Source organism: Neofelis nebulosa, chromosome 8 (assembly GCF_028018385.1).
Source record: "Neofelis nebulosa isolate mNeoNeb1 chromosome 8, mNeoNeb1.pri, whole genome shotgun sequence".
In the NCBI taxonomy this organism is placed as follows: Eukaryota; Metazoa; Chordata; class Mammalia; order Carnivora; family Felidae; genus Neofelis; species Neofelis nebulosa.
The window spans coordinates 101,822,888-101,848,228 of NC_080789.1; the positions used below are offsets into that span (position 1 = coordinate 101,822,888).

Genomic DNA, 25,341 nt, shown 5'->3' on the forward strand with positions numbered 1-25,341 from the left:
CAATCTTCTGAAAATCCCATTTTGTAGGTGGGCAAGTTGAGATACTGGACCCTAAAGGGCAGCCCTTCCCACCAAGGGACAGAACCGAGGTGCCAAATCCAAGCCTGGCACTGTTGAACTAGAGGCCTGTGCAGGCGGCACCCCCTGCCAAGTTGTCCTTGACCCCCAGGGACAGCTGGGCTCCCCTGACTCTCGTTCGGACCAGGGCTTGCATGAGAGTGATTCCCATGGATGCCTCCTCAACAGAGGCGCCCTGTGTCAGAGCCCTGTTCCTGAGAGAGCTTGGTTCTCTGCCCTGAGAGCTGGGATGGCCCACCGTGTGGCCAGACCTCTCTTTCTTTAATTGTTTGTTCCACTTCTTTTCCCCAGGACTTGGTGGTGGGTGTAGACGTGTCGGGTGGAGGTGGAGGTGACGACGGTGGAAAGGACGACCCAGAGCCTCAGCCTGCCATAGGGTCAAAACTGTGCCCAGGCCTCCAGTGGTGTATTTCCACAGCAAGGCTCTGGATTTCCTGGCTCAGAGCCCTATTGCCTCAGTTTTCCCATCTGTAGAACAGGAATGGCAAGATGTGGCCCTTCCTTGCTTTTTTTTTTTTTTTTTTTAACGTTTATTTATTTTTGGGACAGAGAGAGACAGAGCATGAATGGGGGAGGGGCAGAGAGAGAGGGAGACACAGAATCGGAAGCAGGGTCCAGGCTCCGATCCATCAGCCCAGAGCCCGACGCGGGGCTCGAACTCATGGACTGCGAGATCGTGACCTGAGCTGAAGTCGGACGCTTAACCGACTGAGCCACCCAGGTGCCCCGGCCCTTCCTTGCTTTTTAAGTATGGCTAACAGTAAAGGAGATCATATTAGAAGTACTTCCGAAAGAGGAACCCAATGGGCTTTATGAGAAGAACTTTATCAGCACCCCGGTCACCAGCATCACACTCCTCCCCGCGGAGGAGAGTCATTCCGCATCTCCCCAGCTCTCTTAGGCTTCATGTGACAGAAGGCAACCACCAAACATCGGTAGGAAGTACATACCCCCAGGTGCCCCATGGGGGACAGTGCAGGAAAGAAAAACTCATGGTTGCCAGGCTTTCCTTCTTATTCACAGGAGACTTGCAGGTGAGTGAGGGTCTCCTGGCCTAATTCCAAGACAGCAGACATGGCTCCGTGGGGAAAAGTAGGAGTCTCCCTCCCCATTTCTAGCCTGGATGCTCTGGCACAGACTGGGTTCTCCTGACTCACGAGTGCCACTGTTGGGGCAGGGACACAGTGGGGCCAGGCTGGGACCTCCCTGTACACTGAGTACAGGACAAGCACACACTAAGTGGGTCCTGACTCTGGTGGGCAGGCTCTGGCCTAGCTACCCCCTGGGCTCCTGGAGAGTTAAAAGAAAGAAGGCAATATTTTCTCCTCTCCCCACAACATATGGAGGCCCAGTGAGGCTCCTAGACAATGGGAGACTGAGGCTGCTGGCTTCCCTATGGACATGACAGTGTTAACCTGAGAATGCTGTGGGCAGGGACTGAACATGCACTGGAGGTACAGACAGCACTTGCCACAAACCTTGTCCTCAGTCCTCCCTCTTGTTGACAACACCTGGGACCTAAGAGAGGTCCATGTCCCTTACTGTCATTTCTGCTCTACGCTTGTGCTTATCAAAGAATTAGCCTTGGGACGCCTGGGTAGTTCAATCGGTTAAATGTCTGACTCTTGATCTCAGCTTAGGTCATGATCTCAGGGTTGTGAGTTCAAGCCCTGTGTTGGGCTTCATGCTGGGCGTGAAGCCTACTTAAAAAAAGCAGAAACAGGGGTGCCTGGGTGGCTCAGGCAGTTAAGCCACCAGCTTTGGCTCAGGTCACAATCTTGCGGTTCATGAGTTCGAGCCCCACATCCGGCTCTATGCTGACAGCTCAGAGGCTGGAGCCTGCTTCAGATTCTGTGTCTCCCTCTCTCTCTGCCCCTCCCCGACTTGCATTCTGTCTGTCTCTCTCTCTCTCAAAAATAAACATTAATTTTTTTTTTTTAAAAAACAAAAACAAGTTAGCCTCAATTATTTCTCTTTGGGTATGATTCCATGGATAACAAGAGGGTACCCACCTAAAGCCTGAAATGGTGAGGCCTCTTCCATTTTATAATTTCAAGGAGCCTGAGCCAATCTGTAAAAGTCCAGTCATTTATCTGGTCTATACACACATGTGTCAAAAAGGACACTGTACTGGAGAATTGGAACCAGGAGAGAAAGGACTTCAGGTCTCACCCTGGCTAAGGACAAGGCCAGACAGAGTCAGGAGTCCATGTTTGGACCCCACCCAAAACCTGGCCTCACACTGCTTGGTTGTCAAAGCCACAACACTTTACTAAAAGGAGAAAGAAAAAGCAGCTGGCTCTGGAGAAATGGAAAAAGCAGTAATGATCTCAGTTTCTTACGCCTATAAACTCACCAAAAGAGACAAGGAGGAAGGTCTAAGAAATCCAGGTGGAGGAGAGGGTCAGGGGCAGAACCGGGAGCACATAGTTCACAAAAATCAGAGGAATGAGCTCTGCTGCTTTTTTGGATTGAACTACTCAGTTAATTGGCCTGAGGGGAAGATATGTAAGCCATTAGCTGCCCCATTTTCTGTAATGCTATTGGAGAAATGGCTTTATCGGCTGGGTAACCGATGGATGGTTCAGGGTTACAGGGCCACATATAATGGGTGTCACCTAATAATGGCTCATGGTTGTGCAGGCAGTATTATCTAAGGAGCTTGAGAGTTACTTTCTAGAAGAGTTCACTTTTTGGTGTGGCACTGAGGGGGGTCCCAGGCCCCCACCTGGCTCTCACCCCTAGCTATGTGGAATACTAAGAGAAAACAAATGGCAAGAACCAGGGAGAACTTTACATGTGACAAAACTGTCACACTGAGTCACTTATGAAGGGACTCCATGAAGTAAGAAATCAGGGATCTGGGAGGCCAAGAAGTAGCTGGTCTCCTCCCAGGTTAGTTAGCTGATGTGTGGCAGGAACGTTGGCCACACAGTCATCATGGTGGCCGCCTTGCTTTGTAACAGTGCAGGATCTGAGCTGGTCTTATGTAGACGTTCAGTTAGCAGATTCCTGATCACAGGCCCCCCTCCCCCACCATGTAAAGGACAGCAATCAGCCTCAGACCACCAGCTGGGTGGTGGGGATGGATGTGAAAAGTCCAGAGCCTCTACTCCTAGCCTGAGGCACTGCCCAGTCTGCCTGCTTACCTCATTCTCAAAGGAAGCCAAAGGAAAACCTTCCGGTTTGGCTGAGAAAAGGTCCTTTGCCTTCAAGCCAGAAATGGTCCCATCTATCTGACAGTGCAGGGAAAAAAAGGATAGCCTTTCCCCATTGTTTTATTGGAAATTCTTAAATTCTTCACTCATGTTCCTTTTGTTCTTAGAAGACAGCCATGAGAAAAACCTAAACTGAGGACATTCTACAAAATACTTGCTCGTCAGCACTTCTCAGAACTGCTAAGGTTATGTATGAGAAACCAGGGAAGACAGAAACAGTCACAAATCATAGATGGAGAAGTATGACAACCATCATATGGTACCACGGATGGGACCCTGGCACAGAAAGAGGACATGACTGGTAAAACAAGTGAAATCTGAGTAAGTTTAGTTTAGTTGACAGCAACGTTATCAGTATTGGTCTCTTAGCTGTGACAAATGTGATGTGGTAATTAGAGGTGCTAACCACAGGGGAAATTCTTGGGACATAGGGGGTTCGCTATACTGTCTTTGCAAACTTTCTGCAGATCTGAAACTGTTCTAAAACTAAGAACGTATATACTTGTGTGTGCACATGTATATACATATTTATGAAGCCGGGGCTTCTCTTTCAAAGCTTCTAGGTCTCTCTATCCTAAAATTCCCAACAGAAACGAACCCTCTCTTCTTCCAGGCTCACTGCTCCTTCTGGTTGCCCTGTGCACTCACCCCTGAGCTGGTGGCTTACCCCTCTCCAGGTCCCCACAAAGTGGTCACAGTATAATGCACCCAGCCCTCCATGTGGACAGCAGCCATGTCCCTGAAAGGCTTAGGTCAGTCGCTCTGTTTTAAGATTTCAGGTGTTAGCTGTGTCTTCATATTTTCTGATCTCTCTGCAGGACACCACGGAACCCTGATCCCACCTCCTCCTTACCTGCCCCTCAGATGGAATCACTCAGGTTCCCAAATAAGTCCCCTGCATCCTCGCCTCGGCTCATGCCAGCCCTTCCTTCTGGAATGCTGTCCTGGCCACCCGGGCCTGCTGCTTCCCCACCAAGATGTCCTCAGTCCCTGGGGGAAACGCAATCCCACCAGCTGCAGCATCATCACACACGCCCTTTTCTCGCGGGTGTTCCGGGCTAGGGTCTCACTAGAGTGCAAGTTCCTTCAGGGAAGGGCTGCTTCTCAGTCATTCTGGCAGCTCACCGACCCCATCCGTACCTTGGACACAACAGTGAATAAATTCTAAATTCATGAATAAATGATCAGTCAACAAATAATCATCCGACAAATGAGAGGATTGCTGCAATGGGAGAGAGTCTCTGAAATCCACCAGAATCTGCTCTCTCTGCTCCTCTTCTCTTCAATAAGCTTCCTCTCCTTTCTGGCCTTTCCTCCAGATTCAGCTTCTCGTTTCTCGCTAGAAATTGCCAAGTCAGAAATTGCCAAGAACAATAACCTGAGAAAGACCCACCACGGCATGTGATGAGTATCGCAGTGAGATTCAGGGACAAATCCATAGAAAGTCTTTTGAAAACGAGAGTTTATGAAAAGTCCATGAGTCACTGTCCTCACCCCACGAATAAGTCCAGTTCGACACTCCAATCTTTGGTGAGCACACAGGAAACCCCGTCACCCGGGGCTTATGCCAATTCCAGGGGCCATGAAAACCCAGCAGGGCCCAAGCTCAGGCTCACAGAGAACCATTTTCTGGTCACCCCCTCTGCCGCCACGGAAAGCACCACTCAGGAAAAAGGCAGCCACGTGAAGCCAAGTGCTTCAACGAGTCACGCCATGAATCTCACTAGAGGGCCAGGCCCAGGGATCCTACACTAAAACACACCTAGAGAGTTAAAGGAAGTGTCTTTAATTCCAAAGGAAGATTGAAAACAAATCAAAGCATAATGCCACTTAGGGGCACCTGGTTGCTCTGGACCCGGTGCCAAGTTTGCAAAACTGGTTCCAGTTAGGACCTGGGGAACTGTTTACATGCAGGCAGCCCCACTGACGGAAACATTTGAATGACGCCTGCAGAAAGATGTGACAAGAAGGGCAGCTGCGTGTGTGTGTGCATGTGTGTGCATGTGTGTGCATGTGTGTGCATGTGCGTGTGGTGCTGTGTCCTACCCCTCTACAGGAAACAGCCCTGTTTGCCTTGGACAAATCCCACTTCAAAGAAAAATCTCATGGCAAACAAACTGGGTGGTCTTGGCTAGACCCCCCTTTCCTCCAGGTCCCCTTTTTCTTTTGTAATATGACCTGACCGGTCACACATTTTGTTAAAGGACAAAACATTCATCACGCTTTCTCTATCCAACTGCCTTAGAAAGCCCGGAAGGGGGAGGGTGGGTCATTCTCCACCAGCGGTTTCTCTCTAAGGCTGACCTCAGATTTTAAGTGGTCACATCTGCACTTTTGGGGGGTTGCAGGTAGGCCGTAGTAAGAGGACAGGGGTAGGGTAAGGAGGGGTGCTGGCCTTCCTGCTTCTCGTTGTCCTTCTGGAAAAGCAATGGCCATGCGGTTACTTTGGTGAGCCGGTGGTCAGTAAGATGCCATAACATTCTTCAGTGCGGGGCAGAAAGAATGACAAAGCAAAGGAGTAGGCCCTGGTTCTGTCACCTGTCATTTGCATGCATGTGCCAACCAGACCTGGTCTACATGGGGTGGATGTCAGAATCACCTGGGGAATTCTACATGTGCATCTGTCTCAGCACCCCCCTCCTCCAGGGTGTTCTCTGGCATACCTTTGCTGAGAAGCCCCAGATTAGCAGACAGCCATGGACTCTGGGTGTAACTCTGGTCTGCCACCTAGATGCGGTTTCATACTAAGCACTTTCCTTAGCTTCTCCAACCCTTAGAGTTCTCATTTGGGCACAAGATTGCAGGACGCCTGTCCTGCCTTTAATCTAGCTTGAAGGGGAGGATAAATGATGTAACCCATGTACTACATTCTGAAGACCACAATGACCACAATGTGGCATAGCCAGCCAGATTCCGTAGGGAAAATAAGGACGGTAATAAGAATAATAAACCTTGAGAAAGACACAACACGACAGGGGGGCAATTCATGGCAGTCGGTGGCTATCAGTTGTGTCCCTCTACAATTGGAGAGGGTGGTTGGGCAGGAGGGAACAGGGCAATCTAGGACACAGGGGTTCTGGTTTCTGTGGGTCTGTGCGAGTTGCGGTGCGGTGGAGGATGATGGATAAATTTACCTCCTCCACACCCACACTGGCCACCCGCAGACAGGAATGGCCAAAGGAAAGTGAGGAAGGAAGGTTAAAGGGGACTGTCAGCTCTGTCCCGGGATCACAGGCTGCTTCCCTGGGCGAATTAAAAAAGCAGATCAGAGAGGGAGGGGATTTTATCTCTTTACTTTCCTCCTTCAGTAAGATACACATCAACCCTCGTTATTTACTTATTTTTTTTTTTAAAGGACTAAGCATGGGAGACCTGTAGGCATAGTTCCCCATGGCACCTGGGAAGTCGGTAACAGACTGAATACCAAGGATGTGGGTTACTCCTACCAGCCTTTTCTGGGCCCCTGAATACCAGTCACGCTTTAAGAAAGCCTCAGAAGCAGAGATAAGGGCCTCTATGTTCACACAGGCCTCAACATTTAAAAACAAGTCAGGCCACCCAGACCTGTGGGCTCGAGCCTCACCCATCTCCATGGCAACCCTGGCTCACCGCTGACTGCCAAGCCTCGGATGGGCTGATTCACCCGTCAGGAGGCTGGGCCCGGCGCTGGCAGCATGCACAAACAGGAGTCCAGTCCTCACCACCTCTTCTGATCCTCTCCTGGCACCCTCCGCTCCCACCTCCAAATGAAGGCTGAGGCTGTCATCTTTGGAAGGGCAAAGACGCCTGGCAGGAGCGGAGGCCGGAGTCCTCCTGTACCCAGTCCTACCACGCAGGAACACAATGACAAAAACCAAACTCCACTCTCCTGAGTGGAGAAAAAACTACCATGACTTGCCTTCAATTAAGGATCACAAGTAAAATGTTACTTCCTGGCAGAATTTAAAGATAGCAACAAGGGACCTGTTATTAACTTTAGTTTTATTAGAGAGGAGTTGAAAAGCTGCAGAGGTGACAGTCCTGGAGAATAAATCCCTCTGTGAGTCTGATCGTCCTGGGGGGTCATCTTATCCCTCTGGACAACTTCTGCTCTGAGGCTTTGACCAAGCCACTGATCTGGGGGCAGTGCTCAGATTGACAGAAGCTGGGCCACTGGGAAACTTATCTCTAGGCCAGCAGGTCACCACGTGTGGTCCCCAGACCAGCAGCAGCAGCACCTGGGAATTTGTTAGACATGAAAATCACTGCCCCCATCCATCCTAGACTTACTGAATTAGAAATGGGTGCAGTGGGGCCCAGCAATCCTCCCAGATGATTCTGATGCTTGCTCAAGTTTGAGAACCACTGTTCTGGACCTTTATGTAAACACCAAACAATCGGATGACATGGAGAAGCTTTCCTCTGGGCACAGAGACTAGCTTCCTTTTTCTTTCTTTCTTTTAATTAAAAAAATTTTTTTTAACATTTATTTATTTTGTTAAATAGAGACAGAGCGGCAAGCGGGGGAGGCGCAGAGAGAGAGGGAGATACAGAATCTGAAGCAGGCTCCAGGCTCCAAGCTGTCAGCACAGAGCCCGACACGGGGCTTGAACTCATGAACCTTGAGATCATGACCTGAGCCGAAATCAGACATTTAACCAACTGAGCCACCCAGGCGCCCCCATGAGCCACCCAGGCACGCCCAGAGACTAGCTTCTAAATGCCAGTGCTGAAGGTCAGGAAGCCATGGAGTGGGGCGGGGGGTAGGAGCTTCCTCTGGGCTCAGCTCTTACGTGGAACAGTGTTTCGCCATTCCACTTTACACTGTAATCTGGAGAGTATGGGCTCAACTCTTCCATCTAGTGCTGTAGAGCCATGCGACTAGGCCTCAGGAACACCTTGTACTGCTGCGTGGTGATAGTCAAAGGGAGGACACAGGTCAGGTAAGTGGGAGGGAAGCTAGAGGTAAGAAAGAGATAATGGCTGGACAACTCTATCTTGAACCCACTGAGCCTAGGCACTCATAGTAAATGGTTCAAGTTAGAACCTGCATTTGGCTTCCAAATAAGTATTCATCACACAAGCTAAGCCCTGTGAACTCTCCTCTCCAAGAAGCCAAAATGACTCCCACAGCCTCCGCAGCAGGGCGGTCTTGGTAAAAAATTCCTCCTCCTCCTGATTTCTGCAGCCTGAGTTCTCCCTAGGCTGGACAGCCATTAGGTACGAGTGGATTCTTTTCCTCAACTAATTATAAATTCTAGGGGGCAAAATTTTATTTTATTTTGTAAAGAATATATGCAGAGGCTGATGGTCAACGATGTCATAGATTAGTGTTGAGTTGACTTCTGGCAGGCTTTTCTGTCCATGAGCAACTCCTCCAGAGGCTACAGAAGGGAAAATCAATAATACAATAATAGGAATAGTTACTCTCTATGGGCATCCATGCACGTCTCACATTATAGGAGGTGACTGACATACATCATCTCATTTAATCCTCTCATCACCTTTAGAGATAAAACAGGTTCCAAGAGGTTAAGTAACAACTCACTCGAGAGGACACGGCAGCAAGAGGCAACATTCACACTAAACCAGATCCACACAGACAACTCAAAGCTGCCTCTTCCTGACACCGTGCTCTCTCCCTGGCCAGCTGGTGAATGGGAAGGCTAGGAACCCCTAGGAACTTTTCTCGGGGAATGAGAAGGTCATCTGGACATGATGAATTTAGCAAAATGCTCTGACCTAAACCTTAATTTGTCTGCTGTGGTGAAGTGATTCAGACTCAGGGTGCCAACCCCAGCCTAGGGGAAAGCCAAGAGGGAAGGAGCTCACTGACCACTAACTTCTCCTTGGGGTTTGTTCTCTCTCTCTCCTTTCCCTTCCCCTCTGTTGAGGCTGGGAGAGATGGTGGTTTCAATCCACCATCACCGGGTGCCAGGGAAAACACACCCTTTGGGGCCAGCTCTGCCTTCTTTCCCCTTGCTGTGGGGTCCACATAGAAGCAATGGTGACTTTGGCTCTGCCCCACTCTGAGACCTGGCTTCAAGGTGTCAAGAAAGTTCTAGATAAGAGGAATCTACCTCTTCCTGGGAAGCACAAGAAGTGAACAGGAGAGGTGTCGAGGCTATCCTTCCTGGTTTGGAGGAAGGGCAGATTTCTTCCTCTTATGGCTATTGTTGAATTCCCAGTTCAACTCCACAAGGGGAGGGGGGCCCTCTGCCAAATGGCCCTGATGCTGGGGCCACTCCCAGCTATGTGCAAAACTGGTCCCTCTCCTCACCCACCTTTCCCATACTGGGAAAATCTCTAAAATGGGCATTTTGTGGACAGATGGAAAGACAAGTCCTCTAATTCACCTTCTAAAAGGGAAAAAACCTAGGGGTAAAGGTTCAGACTTGAACAATCCTGCGTGATGTGGCTTTACAGAACTGAGGTGAGAAGACATGGATGAATGTGAATCTTTAGGACAGCTTCAATCTCTGAAACATTCCGAGAGGCAGCAGTAATAGTGACTATAGCAGTAGCTGCCGGAACTAACACCCGAGTTCTTGCTTGGAGCCAGGCACTGCGATAAGCTTTTTACATTAAATATGCCACCATTTCTAACAACCCTAAGACTTTGGGGATATTACCTTCATTACTCAAACAAGGAAAGTGTGGCTTAAGGAGAGTCACTGATTTCCCCCAGGAATCTGCATTTCTGACAAGTCAACTCCTCCCACACCCAACAATCGCTGTGTCATAAAGGGCCCTGCTACCATGTGCTGTTCTTTTACACCACACCAGGGCACATCAGAAAGTCAACAACAAGCCCTACCGTCCCTGAGAAGCCAGGTCCTTGGGGAGGCACACTTCTGCCTCTTGTGACCATTTACAGCCCTAAATACTGAGGAAATTATGGCACCTACCCCATATAATTCAATATTTTAAAAAATCAGTATTATAAAATAAATATAAAGAAGGTCAGAAAAGTTCATATTTTCTCCATGATTCCTTGGGCTTACCTGCATTGCCGACATCCTAAGCACCTGTTTGGCCTGCTCGCTGAGCTTGCAGGGGTTCACTTTCTGGGGATTCCAGTGCACTTGGAGGGGGGGGTCTCTTGGGTGGAAGGGTGAAAGTGGTTCAATAGCTATAGCCTATGGGTGCCATCAGTTTGCTAAGAGTGGCTCTTTTGGGCCAGTGTGTGTTCCAGTGTGACTTCAGGCTAATGGGAACATGCCCTATAGGAGTGACAGTGGGATTTCCCAGGGAGACGAGGAATGTGAGGGAGCTAGATTTCTACAGTAAGGTCCCCTTGTGAATCTAAGAGGACTGGTAGGACTGCCTTATACACTTAGAGGTAGTTCTGATCATCCCAGTTTGAGATGAGGAAACAGGCTCAGAGAGGTAGTTACTTCCCTAAAGTCACAGAGCAGGTATGGAGCAACTCAGCCATCAACTCTCTCCCTCTGTCACATGCACAGCACGTGCCATGTAGAGGTTAATTACTCGACTGCCTGTCTCATCCCTGGTGGAAGGGAGCTAGCGTGGTCCCCTCTCTGGGGTGTGGCAGAAGGTGAAGGGCCTTGTAAGCTTTTTCTCAGCACACCTTAATGGTAATTAGGCAGTGACCTGCTCGGAACAAGCTCAAGAGTTGAGAAATCCTCCCTTCCAAGGACATCACCATCAGTTTAAAACCAGAGCTCTTATTCTGCCCAAGAGACGAGAAAAGTTTCAGCTGATATGATGGGTTAGTAGTAAGGGGATGAAGGATAGAGAGGGAGGGCCTCTGCCCAAGATAACCTCTTTCTAAACAAGAAACCTCATTTCAAGTTTCCACTGCCTGCTTGCCAGACATGCAGCATACATCAGCCAGCCCATAAATCTGTTTTCTGCTGAAAGCAGGCATTCTGATCTTAACCAAAATCATCTGATGTGGGGGATTGTTTGGGGGATGTTTTGCTTTAAATTCCAGAATACCACACATTTGTTTTCCATTGTGTATGCCTCACTAAGACACTTGGTGATTACACACACACACACACACACACACTCTCTCTCTCTCTCTCTCTCTCTCTCTCTTATTTTAGCCATGTGGACCAGTTAGCTTTCATTCCATCTGTGGGAACAGTTGCCACTTGCTTGCATGGCCCTGAATGGTGGTGGGAGATGCCCCTTTTTTTATACCTTTGAAACAATGCCATGTGGCATGTGGATTAGCAGTGTTGGCAAAAGGCATGCCCAGCACCGCTCAGTTAAATGGCCCTCCTTCCCCAACATGGTGCATTCTGAGCACAGGGCCAGGAAACGAGCAAGAGCCAAGGTCCCCAACTGTTGTGTCTGACCTATCATCTATCCTATCCCTTTGCCATGATTCCTGCCTACATTTTAGGTCTCTTAATTATAGCTCCCATTTGCATAACATGGGTTTCAACTCATACACAAGTCCAACTATATGCAGATTTTTTTGATAAATACAGTACAGTCTTGTGAATGTATCTTCTCCTCCTTAGGATCTTCTTAATAACATTTTCATTTCTCTTGATTATCTTATTGTAAGAACACAGTATATATAATACATATAACATACAGAGCATGTGCTAATTGACTTATCGGTAAGGCTTCTGGTCAACAGGAGGCTATTAGTAGTTAAGTTTTGGGGAAGTCAAAAGTTATAAAGAGACTTTTGACTGCATGGGGGTTGGTGCCCCTAACCCCCGCATTGTTCAGGGGTCAACTGTATGTCACTGGACAGCTAGCACGACAACACAGCACTTCACCTGTAGTATTTCATTTTCACAGTAGACCCACCAAGTAGCTACTTTCATTTTTTAGATGAGAAAACTTGGGCACAGAAGCAGCTTGTCTGAGATCACATAGCAAATAAGCGGCTGGATTAGAACTTGAACCGTGGACAGTCTGACTACAAAGCCCATATTCTCAATCATTTTGCTAAACTGTCTTTTAGATCAGTTTCATTGATTTCAGAGCCAGAATTTTTCACTTTTGTGCTGTCTCCCTCCTAGCCACATCTGATCCCATTTCAAAAGGGTACCTTCTATCCTTAAAGGTCCCAAGAGAGCCCACCAAAGGGCTTTACCTTTTCAGGACAGACAAACACCTGCAACAGCCACCTGGCCGCAGGTGCCCCGTGAACCTGGCCTCTCTCCGAGGCCAGCTGCCTGATGGACAGTCTAGAGAGAGAATGCACTTCCTCCTGCTGGCCTCTGGCCCAAGAGTGGCGTCCACACCCTTGCTGCACTGGCCAGAAAATCTGTGTGGACACAAGCACTGCTCTGGGAAACAGATTCCCTGCAGTAACTTGGCATGTTTTCTTCTTATCCCAACTTCGCTACTGTCACAAACCTGGCAAGTGCAGACACTGTTAGATCTGCCCAGTGGCCACTGTCCTTGCATCCCCTATAGGAATGGCACCAAGGTGAGGCCCAGAACCTCTGCCCTTTCCCCACAGCACCATCCTGCCAGCAAAGGGCATGAGAGGGCATGACCACAGGCCTGTGTTGCAGCCCCAGCCATGGGGTCCTGAGAGGCACCTGCCACATGAGGATAATGCCAGCTTCCCACACTGATCGTCCCTCCCCAGCACCGGATGAGAATCTAATTCCTATCTGAAATAAGCTTTCTGGGTCTCTTAAGGATTATGTGTCTTAGGGACTCAGAGCTATAATATAGGGGGGGCAAGGGAAAGTAGGGGATGTGGAGATGTTCCCAGGCTTGCAGAAAGGAGGCTTTAGAAAGCCTGAGCATAATAGTAACAGATTTAAATGCGCAGCCCCCTACTGCAAGAAGCAACGTGAAACATTCATACTGCGTGGGGGAGAACGGGAGACCGTCTTAGTGGGAAGGGTTTCTTGTGTCTGGACTGTGCATTCTGCTCCAGGAGCAGAGCTGCTGTAGGGGGTGAGGAGGCCTGCCACCCACCGGAGGGGGACACCGATGTGAGCTGTGTGTACAATCACTCACCTAGGCGGGAAGAGGTGATTTTGATTTGAACATATAAATAGCTATGTCTGAGTCCATTTGGGCTGCTATGACCAAATACCATCGACGGGGTGTCTTAACAAGAAATTATTGCTCACAGTTCTGGAGGCTGGGAACTCTGAGATCAAGGCACCAACAGACTTGGGGTCTGGTGAGGAGTTGCTTCCTGGTTCACAGAGGGCTGTCTTCTTGCTATAATCTCACATGGTAGAAGGAAGGAGGATGCTCTCTGGGGCCTCTTCTAAGAGCACCAATCCTATTCATGAGAGTGAGTCAATCACCCTGAAAGCCCCTACCTCCAAATACCATCATGCTGGATTTTAGAACTTAACATATACATTTTGGGGGGGGGGGGGACACCTTCCAGTCTATAGCAAACTATCTTTTAAAAACACCAAACTTCTGTTGACTTGCAAAGCAATGCGTTCACAATTAAGTAGGGGTTTGCTGATCTTTTCATTTAAAGTTTTAATAAATCAATTTTATCATTTATCATGCTATTGATTTGATCAATGTAGGTTTAAAGATAAAACCGGAGTGTTATATAGAAATTTGTTTTGAATTCAGTGAAACTGTCTGATTTACTTAATTGTATTTTTGAAGCCCTGGTCAAGGATTTGCTGCTACGATCCATGTGTTGTGCTGTTTTTACACTTGGACACTGACATGTAGCTCATGCTGGGAACAGAAGCAAGGGACTGTGTTCTGAGCGCAGGAGGCGAGGGCTTGGTAGAAGTCACGGGCCATTGGCCTGCCCGGCCTGAGAGGTGTTCAGTGGAACCTGGAATCTACGTTGAACATAATAGAAACAGGATTAAGCTTTGGAGGGTTTCTTTTGTAACAGCACCAGCAAGAGTCACTGTTTCAGCTCCCCTGCACAATGCCTGCCAAGAGGATTGAACAAGCAGGATCTTTAAAACCCAGATTTCTGATTTTTCTCCAAGTCAATAGTCCCCAAACCTCTCTACCCAGGGATCTTTGCTACAATCAAATGAATCCAGTCCCCTCGCCAAGTCAGAGGGCTTCACCCTCCTCTGCTATTCAGCCAGACTGAGTATCATCTCCTCAGGCGTCCAAATCCCCAAATGATCCCCCAGAGATACCCTTCCCTTTCCAAAGTCCTCAAGGGCAAGGCCAGGGAAGGTTGGCTGATTTTAGTCTCCATTGGGTGGGTTGGAGGAGGGGGGAAAGACAGAACTCAGTTCTTCCTAAACAAATACAAATCACCCAAGCTATGGGAAACCTAACCCAAGAAGCAAAACTTGGCTAGAAGCTCATAAAGTTGGATTCTTCATGTGGACTAGAAATACAGAACACTCATTAAATTAATCGAGAGTCAAAGCCACTCCCTGGGCAATGATTAAGCTGAGAGTCAGAGCAAGTATGGGTGGGGAGGCTAGCTCTCCAGTCTACACTGTTGATGATCATCAGGGAACTTAGCCTTTCTCAAATCACCCCCAATTCCCCCACATAGTCCTTGGGCAACCCACTACTCATGGCTGAAAACAAGGGATTCAGAATAGAGAAGAGGTTGCTTGGAAAATAAGAGAGAAAAACTAAAATGAGGCGTTCATAACCTAAGGTCCATTGGCCTCCAGAAAAAAAAGCAAAAACAGAAACAAAACAAAACAACAACAAAAAGGCCTAACATTTTTCTGGAGGCTGGTCCTACTGATTTTGTGGGATTCCCTAAAAATCTGGTTAAGGTCCATGAATCTAGGACGATAGCACACAGTACTTACAAACTATCCAGAACCAAGTACTTTTTTGGGGTGGTGGTTGGGGGTCGGGGGAGTTGGAATTACGGGTGGATGTAATTGTTATAAAATTATCTCATCTGGAGGGAGGATGCTGCTTTCCACAGCTGGATGCCATCACTTGATGGAAAATGAAAATGTCCCTGGACCAGCACGACTTTTTCCACAGAATGAAACAGGCAAGTGATCTGCAGTCAGACTTCAAAAACATAAATTTAAAAAATGTATTATTGAGATCAGCTCTTCTGGTCTCCTGAATTCCCCGTAGTTGAGAGCACGGGGCCAACAGGCTCTTCCCCAGGTTTTCAGAACCCTAAAACAATGAAGTCATCACCCTCCTGTATGGAAGAGATGGAAAGGTGGTTTCTGCAGGGCTTTGGTTGAAAAGACCTGTGGAAGGAAGTCCCACTGACCCCCACCTGGGGAGGGGGGATCACAGAAAATAAACACGTAGCTCCTCAAACTTCACTGTCTTCTCCCCAGCTGGACACAGTTCTATTGAGAACATCCAGCTACCAAGGAGACAACAGGTTACAGGAGCCACGATAACCCATGACCTGCGGTCCCTTATCCTTGCAGCCGGGCGCACCCAGGAAAGAACTGTCAAGGCTGTGTTCTTTAGAAGAAAAGGTGCTTTGGCAAGTTCAAGGTGTATTATTAAGTTGCAGACTGTGTGACCAAAAGCCACACCTCCTTATAAAATTGAATCGAACCGGAAAACAAACACGGGACACACAGCTCTGCGTCTAACAGGGAAGATTCACATGTAATACCAAAGGGTGTGAGAGCACTGACTTGTGAGGTTTGAAACCACAGATGCCTCCTTTGGCAGAGTTAAGTGCTCTGGCAGGGATGGCCCTCTGTGGGGCTGCTTATCAAAGTGGATCCAAATTCAGGTCTTAACCAGCAACCTCTTCCTTGGAGTACAAAAGAGTAAGGTCTGGAACGGTGCCATGGGGCACTTTGAAAGTGAAGGGGGAGAGAGAGACAGACAAAGAGAGAGAGTGAGCGTGTGTGTGTGTGTGTGTGTGTGTGTGTATGTGTGTAGTGTGTGTAGAGGATTCCCCTTCCCCCCAAATCAGGAGTCAGATCTTTGTTGTTGACAACCAATGCAGGGAAAAGTGCGGGGAAAGCCATCAAGATTCTGGGCAGGGGACAAAGGGAGAAGTCCTATTTTCCTTAGCAGATGCAGACACCTGGCCTCAACTCACCTCTCCCCAAACCTGCCAACCTCAGTACAAACACAGCCAGCTTTCCCAGAGCTCTGGCTGTCTGCGTGCCAAAGTTGGGGAGCCATTTTAGGGAATAGTCCTAGCTGCTTGCTCGGCCCCACGTTGAAGGTCAACAGCTTCTGGGGGAATTGGCAAGTTGGGTGGCAAGGGCTTCTGCCACCGCCACCCCCCTAGGTCCATACCCCTCCCTGACCCAGAAGCCTGATGTCTTAGGGTTCCTGTGCTGTGTAGTTTATTTTCAGAAGTGGGGTGCCGCCCCATAATCAAACGTGTAGCCACACATAAAATGGAGTGGGTGCCCCAAAGCGGGAATCATTGAGGCGGGGTGGATCATGAGGCTGGCAGTGATGCAAGAAGAGAAGGAAAGGAAAGGGGGGGGGGGATGTGTGTGGATTCCGAATGTGGATTCCTGCCTATGTCCCTGGTTTCAATTTCCACACTTCTTGCTTAGGGAAGTGCTCCCACCCTCCCCGCTGCTTCCATCTACCTCCAACAGAGGAGCAACCACAGCTGGAGTAAACAGAAAGTTAAGGCTACTATGCCAAGTGCAGCACATACATTCTCTCATTTTGCCTACAACAACGCCATGGGGTAGACGCTGGCTCCATCCGGTGATGGGGAGACTGAACCCAGAGTGGTGTGCTGGTCAGTGGACAGGACTACCACAAATGGCTGAGGGCGAGGAAAACAGAGAGCCCCCAAACATAGGGACCCCATCCAGGGCAAGAGAGGGGAAAATGTGAGGTTAACAGGAAAGAGACCAAGAATCAGGCCCAAGAGGTAAAGACCCAAATGAAGCCAGGCTCCAAGGACAAGCCTTCATAGCCACTGCACATGTCCATCCCCCAACTCTGATTTTGATTTTGGGTTGTGTGGGGAAGTCCTATTGCTGTAGGTACTCGGGGTGGGGCCAGGCTCATAGACTGAGCTGAAGGGATTTCTGTGACCATTTGTTTCAACCCATCATCATTTCCTCAGATGAGGAAACAGGTCTGGAGCACAAAAGCAACCTCCCCAAGGTTTCAAAGTGACATGAGGACAAAGCTAGACTGAGACCCAGGTCCCTGTCCAGGTTCCCACTGTTTTTTTTGGGGGGGTGGGTGGGTAGGTAGGGCGGTCTGGAGGAAATACAGAAACACTGAAACAGAGCCAAGAAGTTAGCGTTGTGAGGGTGCTGGATGAACAGGGTGCTTGGTCTGGCAGTAAGCACTGGAGGCCCCACTTGGGGAGGGCAGGGGTGCAGGCTCAGCTATCACTGAGGGTTCCCCAGGGCTGAAGGCAGGGCCAGGGAAGAGGTGTACCCTCTCCCCACCCTAAGCCCACCGCCACTGAGGTGGGCTTTTCTCTGGGTCCCTGCGAGGCTACCCCTCTCAGCATCCTTTGTTCAGGAGGTGCTGGTGGCTCCTGGCCTCACAACTCCTGTTTTTCAAGGCCCACGTCAGATCCCAAATGCTAAGTTTATAAATCTCTGGTCTCAAAAAAAGGCAACTGGTGTCATCATAACAATCCAAGTGGTTCCTTTTTAAAGATCTTTTTGGGAGCTTGTTCCTACCCAGCTGGGCCTGGGTTGGGATGAAAAGTACATTGGACTTTAGACCAACCAGACCTGCCTTCAAACTTACTTCTCGTGCTATCCTGCCACATGACCCTGGATAAGTCATTTAACTTCTCTAGGGACTCTTTTCCTGGTCATCGGTACAATGGGGATGATGCTTCCTGCTCTGGCTAGATCATGAGACTTGGAAAGGGCCTTTGCAGGCTGCACAAGTGGATCCTGATACCCCTTTATTCCATCATCTCTACAGGGCCCTTGATACAACACTACTGAACAACAGTTAATTCAGGAGAACGTAGCTAACCCCCCTACACCAGCTCATTTGCCAGGTCCCCTTGTTGGTTTCATGATGGAGACAGAAGAGGATGGGACTCAAGTAAGGGACACAAGGGTTGTGGTATTGGTTCGGTCTCTGTGATCCTGGGCCAATCATCCCTCTCTGGTTCTCTGCTTCTTCATTGTGAATACTAGGGCCAGACTGGATGATCACTAGAGCCCTTCCTAATTCTGGACCCAAACATTCCCAGAGTGAGTCATTTCTGTTTCAGATGACATAGCTGATCAGCAGCACCTAGCCCAGGCCAGGGCAGCTCTGAACGTGGGTGGGGTGGTAGGCTGGAGACAATAAGAGACTGAGCAGATCCCAGAGGAGCCCTGGAGCCTCCCATCAGGCTCCTGCATGTGCTACAGGGCAGACTTGGGGTATGAAGGCCCATGGTAGTCTGTGGTTCCTTCCCAGCCTGAAACCCTGATGCAGCCTAGGCAGATAGCTGAGGACTAACCAACAGATGGGCGGGGCGGGGTGGGGGGGGGGGGTGTGTGTGGCGGAGGTTGTGCTGGGGAGGGGAAAGGAAAACTCCCCAAAGGACAAGGGTGGGGTGGGGCGGGGCTAACCCGCCTTCTCACATTCTTTTCTGGTGCCAGCGGTTGGGGAGAGGAGGAAGCCAAGCCTGGGAGCTAGCTGGCAGGCTGGCTGCTGGGGGCTGGTGGGAACACCGGGAGGAAGTAATGCCCACCACCAGGAGGTCTCCCTAAAACAGGCCAAGTGTTGGGCAGGGGCACATCTATGTGCCATCCTCACTAGAACATGTGTTAGGTATGGTAACTCTTGCAAGAGCAAGAGTCAGCTCCGGAGAGAGGATTAAAATCTCAAGAGGTTTGTCCCAAGGTTCCTGGGGACCCCAGTGACCAGCTCCAGGGGAATAAGTACAGTATATTTTTTTGTTACAAGGCTCTGGTGGCATGCCTGTTTCTACAGCCATCTCACGAGTGGCATAAGGGCTGCCTTTCCAAATCCCTTTCTGACTGCAAAGGAGCAAATATTGCCAATCTGTGTGCAAGGGATGTAGTCCTCAGACTATTCCTTGCTTCTTTTCCGTCTCTGGGTGGTCCCTTAATCCTCCAAGAGAAAGTGTGGAGGGGACATCCCCTTTTCTGCTGCTTCTCTCTGGCATTCCATTTGCAGAAAGGCTGAGTGTGGCCAGCAGTGGGAGTCAGGTAGCTTCCTGGCCTGGTGTCCTCTCCAGGTGAACTTCCACTCTCCGTGGCCCCGCCTTGCCACTGGGTGGGCTGGCATGGGGGCGTAGGCGAGGCCAGAGGCCCTGGGCTGGCAGTGGGCGGCAGGCACCTGATCTTCCCCCGGAAATGGAGAAACACTGGACTAAAAGCGCCAACAGGCATCTGCCCCTCCTCTCCCCAACTCTCCCAGAGTTCTCTCCAGTTCAGATACTTATCGCCTTTGAAAAAAAAAATCAAGACAAGCTAGTCTTTCAGGTAGTTTCGAGACAGTTTGGACTTTCTCACGGTGGCGGCTCAGAATCAAGCCCTCCTCGAGGTACCTCAGGTACCTCCTCGAGGGTGGACGGGGTCCTAATCCCCCCTCCCTCTCCCTTTCCAGTGTAAAAGTGTCAACAGCTCCAGGCTGAGCTCTCCCCGCGCCGCTGAAGTCCTCAGTGTGCCCTCATCCCCCCTCCTCGAGGCCCCTGCCACTTGTGAGACCCCACCCAGATCACGAACTGTACTGCCCGCCACAGTCCTCCTTGGCCATGGCCCCAAGTTCCCAGAAGAGGGGTGCTCCGTTTCCTCTGCCGTCTTCCCCCTCCTGCACTCGGAGGGGTTTGGGGTGGGAACAGACACAAACCCCACCCCAAACCCTCGGCGAAAGAAAGGGCCGGGGCCGGTCTCCGCGCCCCAGCTCGCTAGGGCCCCCAGCGTCCCCCTGCCAGCTCGGCTTCGGAGGAGTCTTCTATGATCGTGCCCGCCCAGCTCGTCCCCGGACCCCGTCGAGGAGCCAGCTGGCGACCGCAGTGCTTTTCTCTTCCCGCCCGGAGTCCACCCGGCGCGGGCAGCGCCAGTTACCGGCACTTCCGACCGCGGACGGGGTTCCCGGGACGAACAGGTGGCCCCGCAGAGGAGCGCGCGGCAGTCGCACTCACTCACCCAGAAGATGAAATTAAATCCGAAGAGCAGGTATTTGATACACTTGGTGCCTCCTTTGACCGGCATCGTGCGGGCTAGACGGGCCTGGACCGGACTGGTGAGGGACTGGGGGGACGCGCGGCCGGGACGAGCGGCACCAGGCTTCGGACCGAGGTGTCGGCGGCTGCGGGCTGGCCTCCGGGCTGCACTTTTAAAAAGTGCCACTCCTTACTGCGCGCGAGGGCTGCGGTGCGCATGTGCCGTGGACCCCGCCCCCGGCCGACCCCGCCCCTGGCCCCACCTGCCCCACCAATGCCGGCCGGCCGGCTACTGCCCAGGTTCCGGGGACTCCGGCTCAGCAGACCCGGAGCCCGCACTCTCATTTCTCCTCCCACCTCCCGCACAGCCCTCTTTCCCCCTAATCGGCCATACCCTCCTTCCCGCCACAGACCTCCCGCTTTCCTCTCAACCGTCCAGGGATCACTCCAGACTGACACCGTCCCCCCTTCCCCCCCCCCCCCCCCCCCCCCAGCCACTTTTACCCAGGAGTTCTATGGAGGCCTCGCCCTTCGCCCTTCGGTTCTCGCTTTGTTGATTCTGGGCTTCCTGCCTGAGTCCTCTTTGGGGAGATTTTCCTCGGGTCGTTGGGGTAGAATCCCCTTGCCCGCAGAATGAGGGCTCTTCTTGCTCAGGGCTCCCCTTGAAGGGAAGCTGCCTGGCTTTATTTCTCCTTGAGGTGGCTCCTTGCAAACTGTCATTTGGAGTACACTTACTTGGCACATCATGCGGAGTAGGAGGAATTAGAAGCTGGCAATCCAGGTGGGAAGAGAGGTTGGAGGCTTATGGGAGTAATTTTCAAATATAATCTCCGAATTGTAAAATGGCTGATAATCCGGTGGTCCTGGAGTGCTTCCTGGCCTTGAGGTTTAAATGCCCTGAGAGGAGGAGAGTTTGTAGCCAGGCTTCTGTTCTTGCCTCTACTCCATATCACCCTGTCTTGCCCTTTGGCCTCGGGGTGCTGAGTTCTGAGCCTGTTTCTCCTCCACCCAAAAACTTTCAAAACCTTTTCCTCATTCAATGGCCCAAGTTGAAATTCCCCATACTGCATTCAGCTCCTTGTGCTGAACACTGCTCTACCTGGAACACACTGCCCCATTCACTCCTCACCTCTGTCTGGCCTTGCATGTGGTGTGTGCCCTCTGGTTGGCTGGCCCTGCCCTCTTCAGATGTAGACACTCTGAGGCTCCTCTAACATTCCTTTCCTGTTTCTCACTAAAGGACGAGGAGAGTCTTTTTAAGTCCCAAAAACCCCTTTATTTAAGTTTTTCAAAACGAATTATCGTTTGCAAAAGCAAGAAACATCAGAAAATACCAACAAGCAAAAAAAGAATATAACTCAATTTCACCCACTAGAAACAGAGAGGGTCAGCACTTTGTAGCTCTTATCTTGCTGTTTATTATCACTGTCATATTTGGCTCATTGATTCATTCATTCAAAAACATTCTTCAGTGTCTACTTATAAGGGGGCTCATTAGGGGCAGGGGCTGGGTGTCCACTGGTGGAGGGATTCAGGCATCCAGACAATGAGGGAGAGTGCTATTTGGGTGTCATAGCTCTGAACAGATTGGTAAGTAATGCTGCAGAACCACAGGGAAAGTTGTAATCACTGGAGAACATTGGGCAAAGCCTGGGGCTGGGGCTGTCTGGGGTCAGGGCTGGAGCTCACGGTTGGGGAAGGTACGTGGGAGGTGAAGGTGGAGACCCAGCTGGGGTGAGGTGAAAGGGAGCCTCCCCTCCGCACTTTGCACCCTGAGGTAAGGGGTCGCCCACTGAAGGGTTCAGGCAGGGAATGGGTTCCATCTGTTGTGTGATTTAGGTTGATGGCTACCTGTATTTTAGGCAGCTGGGTGGGGGAGGGCAGGAGGTACAGGCATGTGACCCTTGAAGTTAAGGGCTATTGTTTGTGCAGACCTTGGCTCAGAGTTTTGGGGGATTATGTGGAAGGTGACAGGTGACAAGTTGTTGTATGGGGTGGGGGGCCCCCGCAACTGGGTAGTGTGAGGGGAGCATGGGACACAAAAGGTGAGGTGAGGTGAGAACATATGGAGAGCAGTTAGGAGGCTCTAGAATAGTTCAGGTGAGAGACAAAGAGAAATGGATGGTGGGGGAGGCGGGGGGCGGTGGGGAGGGGCTGGAGAGTGCAAGCAAAACCAGAAGAGGGGACAGTATGCGTGTGTGTGTGTGTGTGTGTGTGTGTGTCAGCATGGGGGGGGGGGCATGATGAAGAGAGATCCCAGCCAGAACAGCAAGAGACAGATTATGGAGGATCCATGCACGGGTTCTAGTGCTTCTCAGGAGCCCACTATGCCTTGGACTGCACTGTATACTGAGATGGAGGGAGCTCTGATCCTCACGGAAGAATCTCCATGCAGGGCAGGTAAGTGTGAGCTCAGGGAATCTTGGCTCAGGGGAGATGTGGTCTAGGAACAAGGGGCGACACAGGGTGCATCCCCAAGCTTGCTAGAGTCAGGAGAGGCTTCTCAGTGCAGGGAACACAGCAGCAGCTGACTTTGGGAGGCGGGGTGGAGAGAATTCCAGGCCTAGGGAACTGTGTATGCAAAGGCACAGAGCAGGAAACTACAGGCAGCTGGCCGCTCTGGGGAAACTGCCACTAGTGGATGAGAAGGAGAAGGAAGGATGAACAGGAAGGAGGAGCCAGGAAAACAGGGCTCCTACAGTTTACACAGCACCAAGAGCAGTCAAGTGGAGGAATTTTGGTAATGCTCTACCTCAGTCACTCACCGTAATCTAGTGTCCACTGAGGATGGTTGGGGCAGGGCAGTATGTGGGGGTGGTAAAGAAAACAATGTCCCATTGTGTTGCTCTCAGGCAGAGGCTACCTATCTAGGGAGAACTGGTCTAACGAAAGAAGATTTTATCTTTTTATATTCTTCTCTCCTCCCCTCCTCTCACTCCAACCTGTTCACAAGCAAAGGTGGGAGGAGTTCAGTAAATATTTAAGCTTATAGTAGAAACTACTTGCTAGGGTAATGTGCATATTGAATGAGGTAATCCACTAGGAGGGCCTGGTACAGTGCCTGCCACACAAGTGCTGAAGAAATGTTATCTATTGTTACTATTACTATTATTATTTACACTCAAGAAACAATGGAGGGGGGCATAGTTAAGCTCCCAATTACAGTCAAGGGGGTCCTTATCATGTGAGTGTGGAGATAGATCTGAATTCTTCATCTGAACTTTTGGTTTATTTTGGACAAGTCCCTTCCTCTCTCTGGGCCTCAAGTTCCACACCTGTAGGAACATTTTGGATTAGGAGATGGTGGGGCTCCTGCATTGTGACATGCTATGATGTAACAAGCCTCTGGGCCAAAGTGTGTTTATTACACACAGTTAGTTCTACAGGCAACCAGGAAAAACAGAGATGGAAAAAATATGGTTTGCTTTAGCTGAAAGGGGAAAATCTGGGTAAGCCCCTGAGTCAGAGATCACATGGAGGCACAGAGGGCTTCCAGGCTTTGTGGCGCTGGGAGTGGGAAACTTTTCCTCCCTTCCCTCAGGGCATCCTGTTTCTGGAAAAACCCAGATTCGGGCTGAAGGTCTGCTTTGGCTTTTGTGCGCCCCCTGGTGTTAAGATTGGAAGCCTCAGGGGCGAGGCGAGTTAATGAACCCGCCACACCCATCTCCAGCTGTGGGTCGCAACAGGCAGGACCCACAATCTCTGTCCACTAACGCCCTGCTGGCCGCCAGGATCACACCAGTGATCATTCTGTGGCTTGTTTTCTCCCTGATGCTGCTGTAGCATTTCATGCTGCTGACCATCCCTTCTTTCTGGACATTTCTCCCTTGGTGTTCCTGGTGCTGTACCATCTTGGTTCACTCCCTTCACTTCTAGAAACTTCTTTCCTGCTCCTCTTAATAAGCTCAAATGCCACCATTTCATGAAATCTTCCTTGAACATCCCAGTCTTTCCCTCCGTGGATTACCTTGTTTGAATCTTCCTCACGTGTGACTCATTGACCTTCATCATGTTCTCTTGTGGGTACACATTTTGGTGGTGAGCTTCTCTAAAGGATCCTTCAATTGATTAATTTCTGGGTTCTCCATAGCTCCCAGTCCCTTGGTGGCCCATCCAGGTCCTCTGGACACGTGTGTGGAAAAACTGCAGAGGACTGGTTTTTCTCAGGCTTTAGTCCTCTGCCCTCTGCTCCCCTCTAGACTCTCTCTGAATACTCACCTCCCTCACCATTTCTCTTTTGAGCTGACCTCTCCCTAAACTCGTCATGATATCCAAGGGCCTGTTGGGCATTTCTACTTTAATGGCCCCTCACATCCTAATCCCCCAAATCTGTGAAGATGTCACCTTACACGTCAGAGGGCATTTTGCACACATGATTAACTTAGGGATCTTGAGGTGGATTATGCTGGTGAGTCAGGTGTGATCATGAGAGTCCTTACGAGAAAAGACAGGAGGGTCAGAGTCACAAAAGGAGATGTGAAAGTGGAAGCAGAGGTCCGAGTGGCGTGGGGCCACGCGCCAAGGGACACAGGCAGCTGACAACAGCAAGGAAGCCGATTCTCCTGTATAGCGGCCAGAAGGAACAGCTCACTTTAGATTTCAGGCCTTAATGTGTTACAGAAGCAAGAGGAATCTCAAAATTAACATGAGATCAGAATTCATGACCTCGAGGGCCTCCCTGCACCAGAAGCCTTTCTCCTCACCCTCTCATCTGTCAGCCCGGAAGTTCATGTCACCTGTGACTGCTTGTCCCTCCAGTCCCACACCTGCTTCAAGAATGTGGTGCTTGCTTCTGGGTGTCTCTCATGCCACTGCTGGCAGTTACCACAGAGGCTGTCCAATTTAGAGATACGGAAGCAAGGGTAAGGCAGAAGATAGTGATTTGTGGCAAAGATCAGGCCTCAGGCCTTCTGCCTCCAGCTCTGAGGGGGTTTCTCAGCCTTCATTCCTCCTGCCTCCTGTGGGCTATGCCCTCAAAGCTCTTCCTCAACCCAACAACCATCCCACCCTCCTCCGACCCCTTGTCTTCGCCTATCCAGTCTGCACACATTGCTTGACTGGCCTTGTGCTGTCACTGGGCTT

General features: G+C 50.3%; 1 protein-coding gene and 1 long non-coding RNA gene across 2 annotated transcripts in view; one reads left to right on the top strand and one right to left on the bottom strand.

Annotated features, from left to right (window-relative positions):
• Positions 1–20,448, bottom strand: part of CD9 (CD9 molecule) — a 34,247-nt gene extending 13,799 nt beyond the window's left edge. Inside the window, exon 1 of the mRNA XM_058743943.1 lies at positions 20,243–20,448. Within this exon, the coding sequence (XP_058599926.1) occupies positions 20,243–20,308 (66 nt within the window). The 5' untranslated portion in view covers positions 20,309–20,448. The remainder of the gene's footprint in view (positions 1–20,242) is intronic.
• Positions 954–4,481, top strand: LOC131520132 (uncharacterized). Its single transcript, XR_009265939.1, has 3 exons — positions 954–1,112; positions 3,404–3,617; positions 4,115–4,481. It is a non-coding gene; the product is annotated as an uncharacterized LOC131520132 (long non-coding RNA).
• Positions 20,449–25,341: the final 4,893 nt, after the last annotated feature.